Source organism: Heteronotia binoei, chromosome 2 (genome assembly GCF_032191835.1).
Source record: "Heteronotia binoei isolate CCM8104 ecotype False Entrance Well chromosome 2, APGP_CSIRO_Hbin_v1, whole genome shotgun sequence".
NCBI classification, from domain to species: domain Eukaryota; kingdom Metazoa; phylum Chordata; class Lepidosauria; order Squamata; family Gekkonidae; genus Heteronotia; species Heteronotia binoei.
The window spans coordinates 185643339-185659735 of record NC_083224.1 but is presented as its reverse complement, the minus strand read 5'-3'; the positions used below and the strand labels follow the sequence as shown (position 1 = coordinate 185659735).

At 49.1% G+C, this 16397-nt stretch overlaps 1 protein-coding gene across 1 annotated transcript in view; it reads right to left on the bottom strand.

Moving 5' to 3' along the window:
- The window catches only part of ATCAY (ATCAY kinesin light chain interacting caytaxin), a 28169-nt gene extending 14442 nt beyond the window's left edge, over positions 1–13727 (bottom strand). Inside the window, exons 1-2 of the mRNA XM_060233399.1 lie at positions 13598–13727; positions 89–147 (exon numbers count right to left, since the gene is read on the bottom strand). Of these exons, the coding sequence (XP_060089382.1) occupies positions 89–147; positions 13598–13674 (136 nt within the window). The 5' untranslated portion in view covers positions 13675–13727. The remainder of the gene's footprint in view (positions 1–88; positions 148–13597) is intronic.
- Between the last annotated feature and the right edge of the window lie 2670 nt (positions 13728–16397).

The window sequence follows — 16397 nt, the reverse complement described above, 5'->3', positions numbered from 1 at the left end:
TCATGGGCACCTTCATTTGGCTGTGACATGGGGAACACACAAAGTCATCTGCGTTGCCAGCAAGACACAATTCCAACACCATACTTACACAATGTGTTCTCGTTTGGGCCGCCCAGAGACTCCATTCCTGCCACTTCTGGGAGAGGCCTGTAGAAACAGACATGGTGGGGAGGGGAAGAGATGTAAGATCTTAGAATTGCCAGTCTCTAAGTGTGTAGCCTGGAGATCTGCTTTTACAACTGATCTCCAGCTGGCAGAGATCAGCTTCATTGAAGAAAATGGCTGCTTTGAAGGGTGGCCTCTATGGCATTGTACCATGCTGAGGCTCCTCCTCAGCTCCACTGCCAAAGTCTCCAGCACAGACCTGGCAACCCTAGAGATCGTTGATCTACTAATTCATATTTTTAACCTATCACTAAATTCAGCCACTGTACCAGAAAACCAGAGAGTAGCAAATGTGACACCAGTTTTTAAAAGGTGATCCGGAGGGGAATCAGGAAATTACAGGCTAGTCAGCCTAATATCTATATGAGGCAAATTAGTAGAAACAGTTATTAAAGATAAAAATTGTCAGGCACATAGAGGGACAAAGCTGGCTGAGGGAAAATCAGCATGGCTTCTGCAAAGGCAAGTCCTGCCTCACCAGCCTTTTGGAAAGTGAACAAGCATGTAGACAACAGTGACCCAGTCGACGTTATATACCTGGACTTTCAGAAGGCTTTTGATAAGTACCCTCATCAAAGACTCCTGAATAAGCTTAGCAGTCATGGGATATGAATTAAAAACTGGTTAAATGTCAGGAGCAGGAATCAATGGACAGTTCTCACAATGGACTGAACTGAAGCAATGGGGTCCCACAAGGGTTGGTATTGGGACCAGTACTGTTGAATTTATTTAAAAATCATCTGGAACTAGGGGTGAGTAGCATAGTGGCCAAGTTTGCAGATGACACAAAAGGAAAGGCTGAAGGGTATGGGACTTTTCAATTGAGAAAATAGATGCTTAAGGGTGGGAGGCAGGGGTGGAATTCTAGCAAGAGCTCTTTTGCATATTAGACCACACACCCCTGATGTAGCCAATCCTCCAAGAGCTTACAAAAAAGGAGCCTTGTAAGCTCTTGGAGAATTGGCTACATCAGGGGTGTGTGGCCTAATATGCAAAGGAGCTCCTGCTAGAATTCCACCCCGGGTGGGGGGACATGATAGAGGTTTATAAAAATATGCACGGGATGGAGAATACTAGAACTTGAGAGCATTCAATGAAACCGATAGGCAGTAGGTTCAGGACAGACAAAAGGAAATACTTCTTTACACATCTTTAAAATGTGGAATTTGCTGCCAGAGGATGTAGTGATGGCCACAGGAACAAACAGCTTCAAAAGGGGATTAGATAGTTTCATAGAGAATAAGTCCGTCAATGGCTACTAGCCATTGTGACTGAGGGGAACCTCCACATCCAGAGGCACTAATCCTCTGAACCCCAGAGCCAGGAGGCAACATCAGGGGAAGGCCTCGACCTCTATGCCCTGATGTTGGCTGTCCCCACTTTGTGAGGATGTTGGACTACACTGGACCATTGGCCTGATCCAGTGGCTCTTCTTATGTTCTGTTCTTATGAGAGAGATCTTCCTGAGTCAGCTTCAGGGAATATTTCCTTAGATTTGGAGGGAATTTGTGTGTGTACATAATGCCACCTCGCTCCCCCCCCACCGGAAAGTGTGATCAAATCAAAATTCTTATCGAGCCAGTAGACTTCAACGGTCGGCTGTTCAATCAAGGGACTGGGAAAGGACGAACCGGAGTAATTTGAATCTGTCTTGCTAGACATGGGTAAATTTCAGCCATGACCCCTTCAGCTCAAAGAAGAAGAGCAGAGCTCTGAACTTTTGTTCATAAATGTACAAAGCTGCCTAGAAGAAGAAGAGGAGGAGGAAGAGGAGGAGATTGGATTATATCCCACCCTTCAGAGCAGTTTACAATCTCCTTTCCCTTCCCTCCCTACAACAGAGGTAGGTGGGGCTGAGAGAGCTCTCTGAGAGAACTGCTCTTGAGAGAACTGCTCTGAGAGGACTTGTGACTGACCCAAGGTCACACCAGTAGCTGCATGTGGAGGAGTGAGGAATCAAACCCTGTTGCCCCAGCTGAGAGTCCATGCTCTTAACCACTACCCCAAACTGGCTTCTACTGTGTCAAACCATTAGTTGGTCCAGCTGCTGTATGTATGGCACTCTAAGTGGCCAAGGCTTTCCAAAGTATCAGGCAGAGCAGCGTTTCCCCCAGTCTTATTAACAGAGACCCTTTGAACTGCAGCTTCATTGTACAACCTACTGAATGCAAAATTTATCCTTTGCAATGGGAACTGTGACCTTCCCCAATTAGGGTTGCCAGCTCTGGGTTTGAAAATTCTTGGAGATTTAGGGGGTGGAGCTCAGGGAGGGCAGAATTTAGGAGGGGAGGAACTTCAGCCTTAGAGTCCACCTTCCAAAGCAGCCATTTTTCTCCAGGGAAACTAATCTCTGTTGCCTGGAGATCAGTTGTAATCTCAGGAGATCTTCAGCCCCGCCTGGAGGATGGCAAACCTAGAAACCACCAACATAGCAGTAAAAGAAATAGATACAAACACACAGGGTTTCTGTGTAGCAGGAACTCCTTTGCATATCAGGCCACATCCCTTTGATGTAGCCAATCCTCCTGGAGCTTACAGTAGGCCCTGCACTAAGAGCTCTGTAAGCTCTTGGAGGGTTGGCTACATCAGGGGTGTGTGGCCTAATATGCAAAGGAGTTCCTGCTACCAAAAAAGCCTTACACACACGTTTTAAACAAGGCAAATCAAAATACACATAAAAGTTTAGGGATGCTGCAAAACGTATGGGGTCTCTTGCGAGGAAGACACAACCAGAGTGCAGCAGCAGTACACCTAGTTATCTTCACATCACACCAGACTGTTCTGAAGATAGCCATGTTAATCCGGAGTAGCTGAACAAAATTTGAGACTAGTAACACCTTAAAGAGAAGACGGCATGGTATAGCCCAGTCTTGTCAGATCCTGGAAGGTAAGCAGGGTCAGTACTTGGATGGGAGGCCACCAAGGCAGACTCTGCAAAGGAAGGCAATGACAACCCCCCCTCTGCTTCTCACTCGCCTTGGAAGCTCCTGTCCTTGCTGGGTTGCCAGAAATCGGCTTTAATGACAGTATTGCACACACACACACACACACACACACACAGAGTACCTTAAAGGCCAACAGAATTTGGGGTCCAAGCTTTCGTGAGTCAAAGCTCACTGTGTCAGAACCAGAGAGGTTCTGTCCATCTCAGCAGCCTATTTCAAGTCCCTGCCATCTGATCCATCAGGAGCAAATTCAGCTGCGTAATTATTTGGATTACGGGATAATCTCCCTCCCCTCCCCGCTTTCCAAGCCCTGTGGTTGTATATTATGAAATTCTCTGTGCTGTGATGAGAAGCACGTCTGCTTCGAGACCAGCAATTTTACCCACTGGAAAGAAACGCCTGGACCGTAAGAGTGAGGTGTACAAAAACATACGCTTGAGTTCTTTCCCCTGCAAGGAAATTAGATGCACTGACCTCTAAATCTTGCAGCGCCAAGAGCTCAGCTGGACATTCAGTTATTTTAAAACACTGCCTGTTTCCATGGCGTTACTTTCTACAAGGAAGTGCCAAAACCTATACCCCCCAATAAAGCCGCTTTTCCTTACCTTCTGGAGGTGACACCTAGTTTGAGCCAGTTCCTAATTTCAGATCTCAGATTTTCAGTGTCCCCCCTTATTTTCCATTTGGTGTATTTGTTTTCCTGGTCTGCTCCCCCCCAAAGTTTCCCAATCAACACAGCTGATCCAGAGGGTCACGTGTCACCATTTTGGACTGCCCTGAACATGTGATGCTTCAGCGCTGCTGTATAAGGTACCTGCTATTGCCGATGATTAACTAGTGGCTCACTGAGCATGCTCTCTGCATCCCAAACCTCGAGCATCATTCAAGTACCATAACAGAGCTGAAATCTCACAAGCAGCAATAGAGATGAGCTCTAGACAGGGAGGCTGAACCTTTCATTGGGAGGGAGTGGGGATATTTTCTCATCTGCTGTCTCAGCTCATTCTTATCTTCTCATGGGAGACCCCAGACCCAGACTGTGTGCATCCCTAAGCCTGTTTCATGTCTCTGTCACTAGGGAACTGGAAATCTCTCTCTAACCCACCCTGTGTCTGGTGAGAATAATTCTCCCCCCCCCCCGCTCCCCTTGTCAGACAGCTCAATTCTCACACACCCGGCTGGGCTCTGTCTCTGTACAGGGGACTAAAGCCTTCTGCGGCCAGATGGAGTAATCCCTGGGCATCACCTCTTTGAGACAGATTGACATACCTGCGGGCTGGCTTCTGCCCTTGTGAACCGAATCTGTCAATCACATTATCTCACAACCTCAGCCATATTTGTACCATTGCATTCACAAGATATCTAGAGACAGTCTTTAGTTTACCTGAAAGCAGGAATTTTTTTTTTGTAGCAGGAACTCCTTTGCATATTAGGCTACATTCCCATGATGTAGCCAATCCTCCAAGAGCTTACAGGGCAGGGCGTTCAAAGATGTATAGAGTGGATGGCTAGGTTCATATGGGGGAAGGAGACCCTAAAGGTACAACTGTCTGTGAGCCTTATAGCCAGGGCTTTTATGTAGAAAAACTCCAGCAGGAACTCATTTGCCACACACCCTGACGTCACTATTGTTTTTTGTAGAAAAAGCCCAGCAAGAACTTATCTGCATATGAAGCCACACCCCCTGATGCCAAGCAGGCCAGAACTGCATTCCTGTGAGTTCTTGCTGAAAAAAAGTCCTTTTTATAGCACTTGAACAGTCAATACCGGCACCTTGGAATGGGCCCACAAGCAAATCAGAAGCTGCTATAGATGGAACAAAACTGGAGTGATCCGTTCCCTACCGCTTTCTCCAGCCAACATTTTGGATGCAGGATTCTATACCAACTTTAGCTTCCAGACAGTCTTCAAGGGCAGCTCCACGTAGGGTTGCCAAGTCCAATTCAAGAAATATCTGGGGACTTTGGGGGTGGAGCCAGGAGACTTTGGGGGTGGAGCCAGGAGATGTTAGGGGTGGAGCGAATATCAAGGCTGTGACAAGCATAATTGAACTCCAAAGGGAGTTCTGACCATCACATTTAAAGGGACGGCACACCTTTTCAATTCCTTCCTTCCATAGGAAATCATGAAGGATAGGGGCACCTTCTTTTGAGGCTCATAGAATTGGACCCCTGGTCCAATCTTTTTGAAACTTGGGGGGTATTTTGGGGAGAGGCACTAGATGCTATACTGAAAATTTGGTGCCTCTACCCCCAAAAACAGCTGCCCCCAGAGCCCCAGATACCCACAGATCAATTCTCCATGATTTTCTATGGGAATAAATCTCCATAGGGAATAATAGAGTTCCCAGCAGACATTTCCCTCCCCCCTCCCCCGCTTTCTGATGACCCTGAAGCTGGGGGAGGGTCTCCAAACCGGGGGATCCCCTGCCCCCACCTGGGGATTGGCAACCCTAGGTTAGAGGGTCATTCTATGGTCTGGAAGAATCCAGGTTCAGATCCCTACTGGCCTCTTTTTTGCCTTTCCCCGCAGGAGTTAGAGAAGGAAGCGGTCAAGGGTGCGTGTTGGTCTTGTGGGCAGCCCCCTCAGCCCTGAGGACACGTCGCCTGGTCTCCCAGGTGCCATCAAGGCCGGGCGCCTGAAGAGCGCTGGGAGAAGCCTGCCCGGGCGGCCTCCGCTGGGCTTTCCTGGCCGCCCTCCTGACGCAAGCAGGCCCCGGGCGAGGCGGGCTGGAGGTTCCCGCGCCACAGCCGCATTAGCAGCCGTCCCTCCCTCCTCCTCCCGCTTGTTCCCCCCGCCCCTCAGCTCGGCGGCCGCCGCGGCTGGAGGCCTGGGCGAAGCAGGGCGGCGGCGCGGGCATGGCAGAGAGCGGGGCCGGGGGCTCGGGACCTCCTCCTCGGCCTCCGGCACTGCCGCGCATGGAGAAACCTCTCCGGCAGGCCTTCTACACGACGGGCGCTCTGGTGCTGGCGAGGCTTTGTTGCGGGGCGGCCGTGCTAGTCTACTTCATCCTGGAGGCCTTCCTGTGGCCGCTGCTGTGGGCCGTGCTGTGCGGCACCTTCCTGCACCCCTTCAAGAGCTCCCTCACCGCCCTTGGCTGCGCCTGGCTGCGCCGCCTCCGCCGCGCCCGTCCTCCTCGCCGCCCTCCTGCTGCCCCTCTGCTGCGCCAACACTGCCGGCGAGGCCCTTGGCGGGCAGCTCCTCCACCGCCTTCTCCTGCTGCTGGGTTCCGGCGGGCCCACCACCTACGGCCTCACTGGGCAGGGAGGGGGCGGCAGCAGCACGGCGGCCTCGCTCGCTCCGGGATGGGGCGGCTCGCCATTTCCCCCCTCCCCCCGCTTCCATTTTTTTGGGGAGCAGTGGAAGAGGGTGGAAATCCTGGGGTCCCCTGCCAGGGCGGGAGGGTTGGGAAGCCTAGCTCCACGTGAAGCACATTGCAGTAATCTAAACTAGATGTTACTAGGGCATGTACCACAGTGGTGAGACATTTCCTGCCCAGGAAGGACTATAGCTGGCCCACCAGCCAAAGCTGGTGGAAGGCACCCCATGCCACTGATGCCAACTATTTAACCAATGGGAGACCGGGGTCCAGTAGTACCCCTAAGCTATGAACTTTTTCCTTTAAGGGGAGTGCAACCCCATCCAAAGCAGGAGATGTTCAGTTTCCTGGGTCAAACCTCCCTCCCACAATCAGCACCACATCCATTTTGTTCAGATGTTTCGGTGTGTTAGCCCTCGCCCATCCCCAAACTGCCTCCTGGTACCTGTTCAGAGTTTCTTCCCACCTCCCTGGGATCTGCTGGGAGCCAGGATTTTTTTTGTAGCAGGAACTCCTTTGTTTATCGGGCCTAGGGTTGCCAATCCCCAGGTGGGGGCAGGGGATCCCCCGGTTTGGAGGCCCTCCCCCCGCTTCAGGGTCGTCAGAAAGCGGGGGAAGGGGAGGGAAATGTCTGCTGGGAACTCTATTATTCCCTATGGAGATTTATTCCCATAGAAAATCATGGAGAATTGATCCACAGGTTTCTGGGGCTCTGAGGGGGCTGTTTTTTGAGGTAGAGGCACCAAATTTTCAGTATAGCGTCTAGTGCCTCTCCCCAAAATACCTCTAAAGTTTCAAAAAGATTGGACCAGGGGGTCCAATTCTATGAGCCCCAAAAGAAGGTGCCCCTATCCTTCATGATTTTCTATGGAAGGAAGGAATTGAAAAGGTGTGCCGTCCCTTTAAATGTGATGGCCAGAACTCCCTTTGGAGTTCAATTATGCTTGTCACAGCCTTGATCTTGGCTGCACCCCTAATGTCTCCTCCTTCCACACCCAAAGTCTCCTGGCTCCACCCCCAAAGTCCCCAGATATTTCTTGAATTGGACTTGGCAACCCTAATTGGGCCACGCCCCCGCAATGTAGCCAATCCTCCTGGAGCTTACACTAGGCCCTGTACTAAGAGCCCTGTAAGCTCTTGGAGGATTGGCTACATCAGGGGCGTGTGGACTAATATGCAGAGGAGTTCCTGCAACAAAAAAAGCCCTGGATCACAAGATTAAGCTGAGTGTCATCCACATATTGGTGGCTTATCAAGTTTGTCACTTCTTGCTGAACAATCACTTGGCCTTAAATCCATAAAACAAAAAGCTGCTCCCTGATGCTACGTACATTTCCTCAGGGTAAGTCTGATTATAATGGAGCTTCTTCCATTGCAAACTAGAGGATGGCCACTTAAGAAAAAGATTATGCCGGCCAAGTAACTCCTCCCACCTTTCCTTCTCACCTTAAAATTACTGAAACAAGATACCTGGGTGCGAAACTCACTCAACTGTTTGTCTGGTCTTCCAACTCCCTCCCACTCATTCACACTCAGCACCAGGTGCTGACTTGAGAAACAAAAGGGAAGGGAGGTATCAGCTAAGAAAAGCCTGTCATGGGGAGAATAGCAAAAAGAGGCTCTGGTAGGTGACAGCAAGAAGAAGAGTTGGATTTATACCCCACCCTTCACTACGCATCTCAAAGTGGCTTACAAACTCCTTCCATTCCTCTCCCCACAACAGATACCCTGTGAGGTTGGTGGGGCTGGGAGAGCTCTGAGAGAACTGTGACTCACCCAAGGTCGCCCAGCTGGCTGCACATGGAGGAGGAGTGGGGCATCAAATCCAGTTCTCCAGATTAGAGTCTGTATACCTAGCCAAGAACTAGCAGTGGCTCGGGCATAGGGTTGCCAAGTCTGTCCTGGAAAATACCTGGAGAACTTGGGGGTGGAGCTGGGAGAGAGTGAGGTTTGGGGAGAGGAGGGGCCTCAGCCACAGAGTCCACCCTTCAAAGCAGCCATTTTCTCCAGGGGAGCTGATCTCTGCCAGCTGGAGGTAAGAAGGCAGGGTGGGAAGAGTAAAAGCGGGAGATATCCAGGCCCCACCCGGAGGCTGAGAAAACCACTGTTTACAATTCTTTCACAACTATATATAGCACTTTACTAATTATTTGAATTCTTTACTATTATGACATCATACTATACTTGAAAACACACCAAATAATATATTCCATACACATACACAGATTTCCAAACTGGCTCAGTCCTTCAATTGCAAATAATCCTTGAGAGATTCCAGGAGGCAGCCGTGTCGGTCTGAAGCAAAAGAACAAAGCGGTAGACAAGGGCACCTTTAAGACCAACTAAGTTTTATTCGGAATGTAAGCTTTCGTATGCTCCTCATCTGATGAAGTCTGCTTAAGAGCGTACGAAAGCTTCCATTTGGAATAGAACTTAGTTGGTCTTAAAGGTGCCACTCATTTACTGGGAGAGCTGGTTTGGTGTAGTGGTTAAGTGTGTGGACTCTTATCTGGGAGAACCGGGTTTGATTCCCCACTCCTCCACTTGCACCTGCTGGCATGGCCTTGGGTCAGCCATAGCTCTGGCAGAGGTTGTCCTTGAAAGGGCAGCTGCTGTGAGAGCCCTCTCCAGCCCCACCCACCTCACAGGGTGTCTGTTTTGGGGGAGGAAGGTAAAGGAGATTGTGAGCCGCTCTGAGACTCTCCAGAGTGGAGGGCGGGATATAAATCCAATATCATCATCTTCTTCTTCTTCTTTCCTTTTTCTTCTTCTTCTTCTTCTTCTTTTTTTCTTTTTCTTTTTCTTCTTCTTTTTTCTTTTTCTTTTTCTTTTTCTTCTTTTTCTTTTTCTTCTTCTTCTTCTTCTTTTTTTCTTCTTCTTTTTCTTCTTTTTTTCTTCTTCTTTTTCTTCTTCTTCTTCTTCTTCTTCTTTTTCTTTTTCTTCTTCTTTTTCTTTTTCTTCTTCTTTTTCTTTTTCTTCTTCTTCTTTTTTCTTCTTCTTCTTCTTCTTCTTTTTTCTTCTTCTTCTTTTTCTTCTTTTTCTTCTTCTTCTTCTTCTTCTTCTTCTTTTTCTCTTTCTCTTTCTCTTTTTCTTTTTCTTCTTTTTCTTCTTCTTCTTCTTTCTTCTTCTTCTTCTTCTTTTTCTTTTTCTTCTTCTTCTTCTTCTTCTTTTTCTTTTTCTTCTTCTTCTTCTTCTTCTTTTTCTTCTTTTTCTTTTTCTTTTTCTTCTTCTTTCTCCTAATCCTTGAGAGAGACAGCTGTTCAATCAATACGCTCCGGTCTACATCCGAATGACTTGCATTGACGAAGAACATAAGGCTGTCTTCTTGTAAATAGTGCCGAAGCGTTGAGCCAGAGGGGAAAAATCTTTTTGGCAGAAGTATGGAATGTTCTTCAAATAGGCAGCATGCAGCTTTTTAGCTAGAGCGACCCACCTGGTAGCTGGCAACGCTACTCAGTAAGTCCAATAAAAGAAATATCTGGGGACTTTGGGGGTGGAGCCAGGAGATATTGGGGGTGGAGCCGGAAGCAAGGTTGTGACAAGTGTAATCAAACTCCAAAGGGAGTTTTGGCCATCACATTATTTCCAAGGGAGTTTTGGCCATCACATTTAAAGGAACAGCACACCTTTTTAATGCCTTCCCCCCTTTGGAAATAATGGACAGGGGCACCTTCTTTAGGGGCTCATAGAAATGGACCTTCCTGGTCCATTCCTTTGAAACTTGGAGGGTGCTTTGAAGAGAGGCACTGGGTGCTATGCTGAAAATTCGGTGCCTCTGTCTCAAAAAACAGCCCCCCCCCCAGAGCCCCAGATACCCACAGATCCATTCTCCATTATACCCTGTGAGAATCAGTCTCCATAGGGAAGAATGAAGTGCCCAGCAGACATTTCCCTCCCCCCCACTTTCTGAAGACCCTGAAGTGGGGGAGAGCCTCGAAACCAGGGGATCACCTGCCCCCACCTGGGGATTGGCAACCCTACTACTCAGGCAGAGAGAAGCTTTTCCCAGCCCCGTACACACGGTGGGTATTTTTCCTGATCCGGGACCTTCTGCATGCAAAGCATGTGCATGGAGGCCGCCTCCTTCCCCTGGGGCTGCAAACAGAGGCTCATAGATCCCCCACCGCAGCTGGGTCTTTCATAGACAAGCGCATTAAGCTAATGATCCAGGGGAAAGGAAGACGGGAAGCTGCCTCTGCTGGGCAGCTCCATCTGCTCCGGAGTCTTGCGCTGCAGCTGCTGGAAGGAGACAAGGGAGCCAACTGTCTGAGGAACACTGGATTCCTGTGGCCTTCCACCGAGGCTAGCTGCAGCTGAGAAGGGCCTCCTTTTCACCAGCAGGACACCCTGGACCAGGCTGGGTATGCCCAGCATCGGAATATAGCAGCATCACTGTGCCCTGCGTGCCGGGGAGGCGGAGGGCTCTGTTTAATTTGATTGATGGCATTTCTGGATCGCCTTTCCACAAAACCCTCAAGGCAGTGAAAGACTAAATAAAACAGCCGTGCAAACACGACAGTCGATTTATAAAGGAGCTGCGTGTGTCAAGTCACCATCAAGCCGCAGCCAATTAATGGTGGAACCCCCCCCCCCCCGCACATAGGTAAGACTCCCAAACTTCTGGTGGGGCCTGGAGATTTCCTGCTATTACAACTGAAAATGGTGGCTTTGGAAGGTGGACTCTATAGCAGGGGTGGCCAAACTGTCACTCGGGAGACACATGTGGCTCTTTCACACATATTGTGCGGCTCTCGAAGCCCCTACTGCCCCATTGGCTGACTTGGAGAATTCATTTAAAGTTGCTTTCTTTTCAACTCACTTTCCCTCCTCTCTGCCTTAGGGTTGCCAATCCCCAGGTGGGGGCAGGGGATCCCCCGGTTTGGAGGCCCTCCCCCTGCTTCAGGGTCATCAGAAAGCCAGGGAGGGGAGGGAAATGTCTGCTAGGTACTCATGATTCCCTATGGAGACTTATTCCCATAGAAAAGAATGGAGAATTTATCCATGGGTATCTGGGGCTCTGGGGGCCCTGTTTTTTGAGGTAGAGGCACCAGATTTTCCATGGCTCTCCTCAAAATACTCACTAAGTTTCAAAAAGATTGGACCATGGGGTCCAATTCTATGACCCCCAAAGAAGGTACCCCTATCCTTCATTGTTTCCTATGGAAGGAAGGCATTTAAAAGATGTGCGGTCCCTTGAAATGTGATGACCAAAACTCCCTTTGGAGTTCAATTATGCTTGTCACAGCCTTGTTCTTGGCTCCACCCCCAATGTCTCCTGGCTCCACCCCCAAAGACCCCAGATATTTCTTGAATTGGACTTGGCAACCCTACTCTGCCTCCACCTTCCTTCCTTCCTTCCTCCCTCCCTCCCTCCCTTCCTTCCTTCCTTCCTTCCTTCCTTCCTTCCTTCCTTCCTTCCTTCCTTCCTTCCTTCCTTCCTTCCTTCCTTCCTTCCTTCCTTCCTTCCTTCCTTCCTCCCTCCCTCCCTCCCTCCCTCCCTCCCTCCCTCCCTCCCTTCCTTCCTTCCTTCCTTCCTTCCTTCCTTCCTTCCTTCCTTCCTTCCTTCCTTCCAGCTCTCAGACTTCTGACATTCATATCACGAGGCTCTCAAACATCTGATGTTTATTCTATGTGGCTCTTACATTAAGCAAGTTTGGCCACCCCTGCTCTATAGCATCATACCCTATCGAAGTCCCTCCATTCCCCAAACTCTGCCCTCCTCATAGCGGTCTCCTATCCAAGTACTAAACAAACAAAGGCGACCCTATATAGCTTCCAAGTTCTGACAAAATCAGGCTAGCCTGGGTCCTCCCAGGTATAAAACAATTAGGAACAACCAAAAAAAAGCCAATGGCAGCAATTGGATTCCAACAGTCACAACAGAGAACGCTGGATATCACAGACGCATGCAAACACGTCAAACGCCAGAGAAACTCAATAGAACAAATTAACAAAATGATAGAATTCATCGACCCTAGATTTGCCAGCAATATCTCCCAGGATTACAACTGATCTCCAGAGCCCAGATATCAGTTCCCCTGGAGAAAATGACTCCTTTGGAGGATGGTTTCTATGGCCTTAGACCTCATTGATGTCCCTTCCCTCCCCAAACCCCACCCTTCTCAGGCTCCACCCCCCCAAATCTCCAAGTATTGTACCCTGCAGAGGCCCCTCCCCTCCCCAAACCCCGCCCTCTCCTGGATCCACCCCCAAAGTATAGAGTTGGAAGGGATCTCCAGGGTCATCTAGTCCAACCCCCTGCACAATGCAGGAAACCCACAAATACCTACCCCAAATTCACAGGATCTTCATCGCTGTCAGATGGCCATCTAGCCTCTGTTTAAAAACCTCCAAGGAAGGAGAGCCCACCACCGCCCGAGGAAGCCTGTTCCACTGAGGAATCGCTCTAACAGTCAGGAAGTCATTCCTAATGTTGAGCCGGAAACTCTTCTGATTTAATTTCAACCCATTGGTTCTGGTCCTACCTTCCGGGACCAGAGAAAACAATTCCACATCATCCTCTGTATGACAGACCTTCAAGTACATGAATTCTGTCACCCAGAAGTGATGTGTCATGCCAGGCACGTTACGCAGGGATGCTCTAGCAATTTTGGGGAAACTCTAGAAACTCTATGGTTCCATGCAGGGATACTCTAGCAATTTTGGGGAAAACTCTATGGTACCATAGAGTTTTCCCCAAATTGCTAGAGTGTCCCGGTACAATGTGCCCGGCATGATACGTCACTTCCAGGTGACGTCATCACGCTGCACGTTCAAGAAAAGGTCCCCCACCAGCAGCAAGTGGGGACTTGGCAACCCTACCTGGAGAAAATGGCTGCTTTGGAGGATGGATTCTATAGCATTGTACCCTGCTGAGGTCCCTCCCCAATCTCTGCCTTCCTCCAAAATCTCCAGCTGTTCCCCAACCTAGACATGGATCTTTCCCACACCCCAGTGTTGCCGCTATTTTCTGGAGACTTGGATTTCCAGCTGATGCTTCAACTTTGCAGCACTCCTTCTGCAAAAAAGGGAATTTATTTCGTGGAGGTTTCCCCCCCCTTGAATTCTGACTCTCCCCATGTGGTCTGCACTTCCTTTGAAAAGGGGTTGTGTTTTACCTACTAGAAGGAAACACCATTTTCTCCTAGCCTCATTTGGAAGAACAAACCTTGGGAAGTCTTCATCTTGCCATTCCTCCTTGACATCCACGTTTTCCATACGGAGTGTGGCTTCGGTGGTACCCATCGTGCTGCGTGGAGGGACCGTGGCAGCACAGAAAGGTGAATTAGCTCTCGAGCTCGGTCTGGAAGAGAAGGCAGAATACTGGCTCAACATTTTTAAAATGAAAAGTGAGCTATCAAGATGGAGAGTGGGTTCAATTGATAACCACTACCGGCATTCAAAATCTCTGAGTCGGGGACTTAATCGACTCAGATGGTGTTGCATACAAAACAGGTTTCAAGATGGACTGAAGGTTACTGGACTAGAAGAAGAAAAACGGTCACTCTTCCTTTGAGAACAGAGATGGCAACAATGAGCTGAATCTCTCAACATTATAGAACCATAGAGTTGGAGGGGTCCTCCGGGGTCTTCTAGCCTAACCCCCTACACAATGCAGGAAATTCACAAATACCTCTCCCACCCCCTCCACATCCCCTACTCCATGCCCAGAAGATGGCAAAAAACCTCCAGGATCCCTGGGCCAAACTGGCCAGGAGAAAAAATTGCTTCCTGATCTGAAGTCAGTCATCATTTCCCTGGGCATCTAAGAAAAGGCCATGAGGACTAAGCACTGATGCAACCCTTCCTGCTCTCCTCCTTCTCATGATCTGATTAAGTTCACAGAATCAGCATGGCTGTCAGCTGGCCATCCTGCCTCTGCTTGAAAATCTCCAAAGAAGAAGAGGAAGCCTGTTCCACGGAGGAACTACTCTCACTGTCAGGAAGTTCTTCCTAATGTTTAGCTGGAAACTCTTTTGGTTTAATTTCAACCTGTTGGTTCTGGTCCGACTTTCTGGGGCAATCCACCAGTGGCAGACTTCATCTCATGCATGTGTCAGGGAGTTCCATGCCTCCCAGGTTCACAGAGGTCACATCCTGATAGTGACTGTGGTGCACTTGGAGCATCAGCCTTCCTCGGTGCCCTTTTTTGAGAACTGAAAGGGCTCTATAGAGCTCTGATTGGAAACTTGTGTGTACATGAACATATGAACATATGAAGCTGCCTTCAGACTCTTGGTCCATCAAAGTCAGTATTGTCTACTCAGACTGGCAGAGCCTCTCCAGATTCTCATGCTGAGGTTTTTCACACCTACTTGCCTGGACCCTTTTTTAGTTGGAGATGCCAGGGATTGAACCTGGGACCTTCTGCTTCCCAAGCAGATGCTCTACCACTGAGCCACCATCCCTCCCCAAACTAGCCAGGAGAAAATGGCCTGGTGTAGATAGCCATTGTGTTACATCCTGGGCTTTTCTTTTTCTTTTTGTAGAAAAGGCCCAGCAGGAATCATTTGCATATTAGGCCACACCCCTAACATCACCAGCATTTCATGTAGGGCTTTTTGGTAGAAAAAAAGCTCATCAGGAACTCATTTGCCACATCTCCTGATGCCAAGCCAGCCAGAACTGTGTTCCTGCTCAAAAAAAAGCCCTGGTAGCATGTAAGTCCCCCCCCCCCCCACAGAACAGCTTCCAAGAGGCACTTCAGATAGTGAAAATGGTGTGGGACACTGCTGCCAACCTCCAGTTGGGGCCAGGAGTTCTCCCAAAATTACAACTGGTCTCCAGAGCCCAGAGATCTGTTCCTCTGAAGAACATGGCACCTTCAGAGGGTGGACTCAACGACACCGCATCCCTGCTGACCTCTCTCTCTCCTCCCCAAACTCCACCCTCTCCAGGCTCTGCCCCCAGTCTTCAGGAATTTCCCAACCTGAAGCTGGTAACCCTATGTGGACGGAAGGAGACCAAAGCCCCTTTCCCCCACGTGCTGTGGTTGCTGTTGCAGTCTCCACACACCTATGAGGCGAGGAATTCCACCTGTGTGAATAGGCTGTAACCGGATCTTCTGGGCCTCTTGGAGTGACCCAGGCTGAGTTTAGAGTGTCAGAGAAATATCTTATTTCTAGAGCGCTACCAGCACACGCAAAGACGCAGGACCCAGATTCTTGCTCCAAGATGTTTACAATTTAAATGTAGCCTGGGAAGCCTGCAAGTCAACATCACCTCCCCTGTTTTTGATACCCAGCATCTGGTCTGTGGAGGTCGACTTTGGAGATGGGGGTTGCGTTTAGCTACAATAGTTGTTGATAGATCTCTTCTCCATGATGGGGGTGGAAATCAGAAGAAGACACCAGAACAAGGAATGCATGCGAGAAAATCCAGCTGCTCCTTTTAGCCTTTGTTTATAATAATAAATAAATTTGAGCCTGCCTGGCAGTCTTGTAAGGGCAAAGAGAAGGTACTCTGGGTGGTTTTGAATGCCTGAAATGGCAGCATGCTCTTTAAAAGGCGAATCCATCTTTTAACCCCACTAAAAAATGCGAAATGCCAAGATGCTGTCCACATTTGCCCAACCTATGAGTCACTGCTCTCTTTAGCTTTCATGGCAAACATTTCAGAAAGCAATGGAGAAGTGGGCGATTTACACAGTGGTTCATTCCCTCTCAAGCCTACTGAGCACTTAATTCTAGCAGCAATGCTATGGAATTGAATTAGCGATTGAAGTCTAATTGTGGCGAAGCTGTTTTCTAGCCATGGAAGCGCTACAGAGAACAAAGATGGCTCAGACTTGGCTTTGTCTGACTTCAAAGGCCAAAGATGGGCAATTCTGACCAGTTTAGGAAAGAGCGGGGGGGGGGGGGGGGGAAGATGGTGGTGTTTTGTTGACTCTGTTTCCCCACTATGCTAGTTCATTAACAGAACTGGGGTTGCCAGGGCTTTTTTTGTAGCAGGAACTCCTTTGCATATTC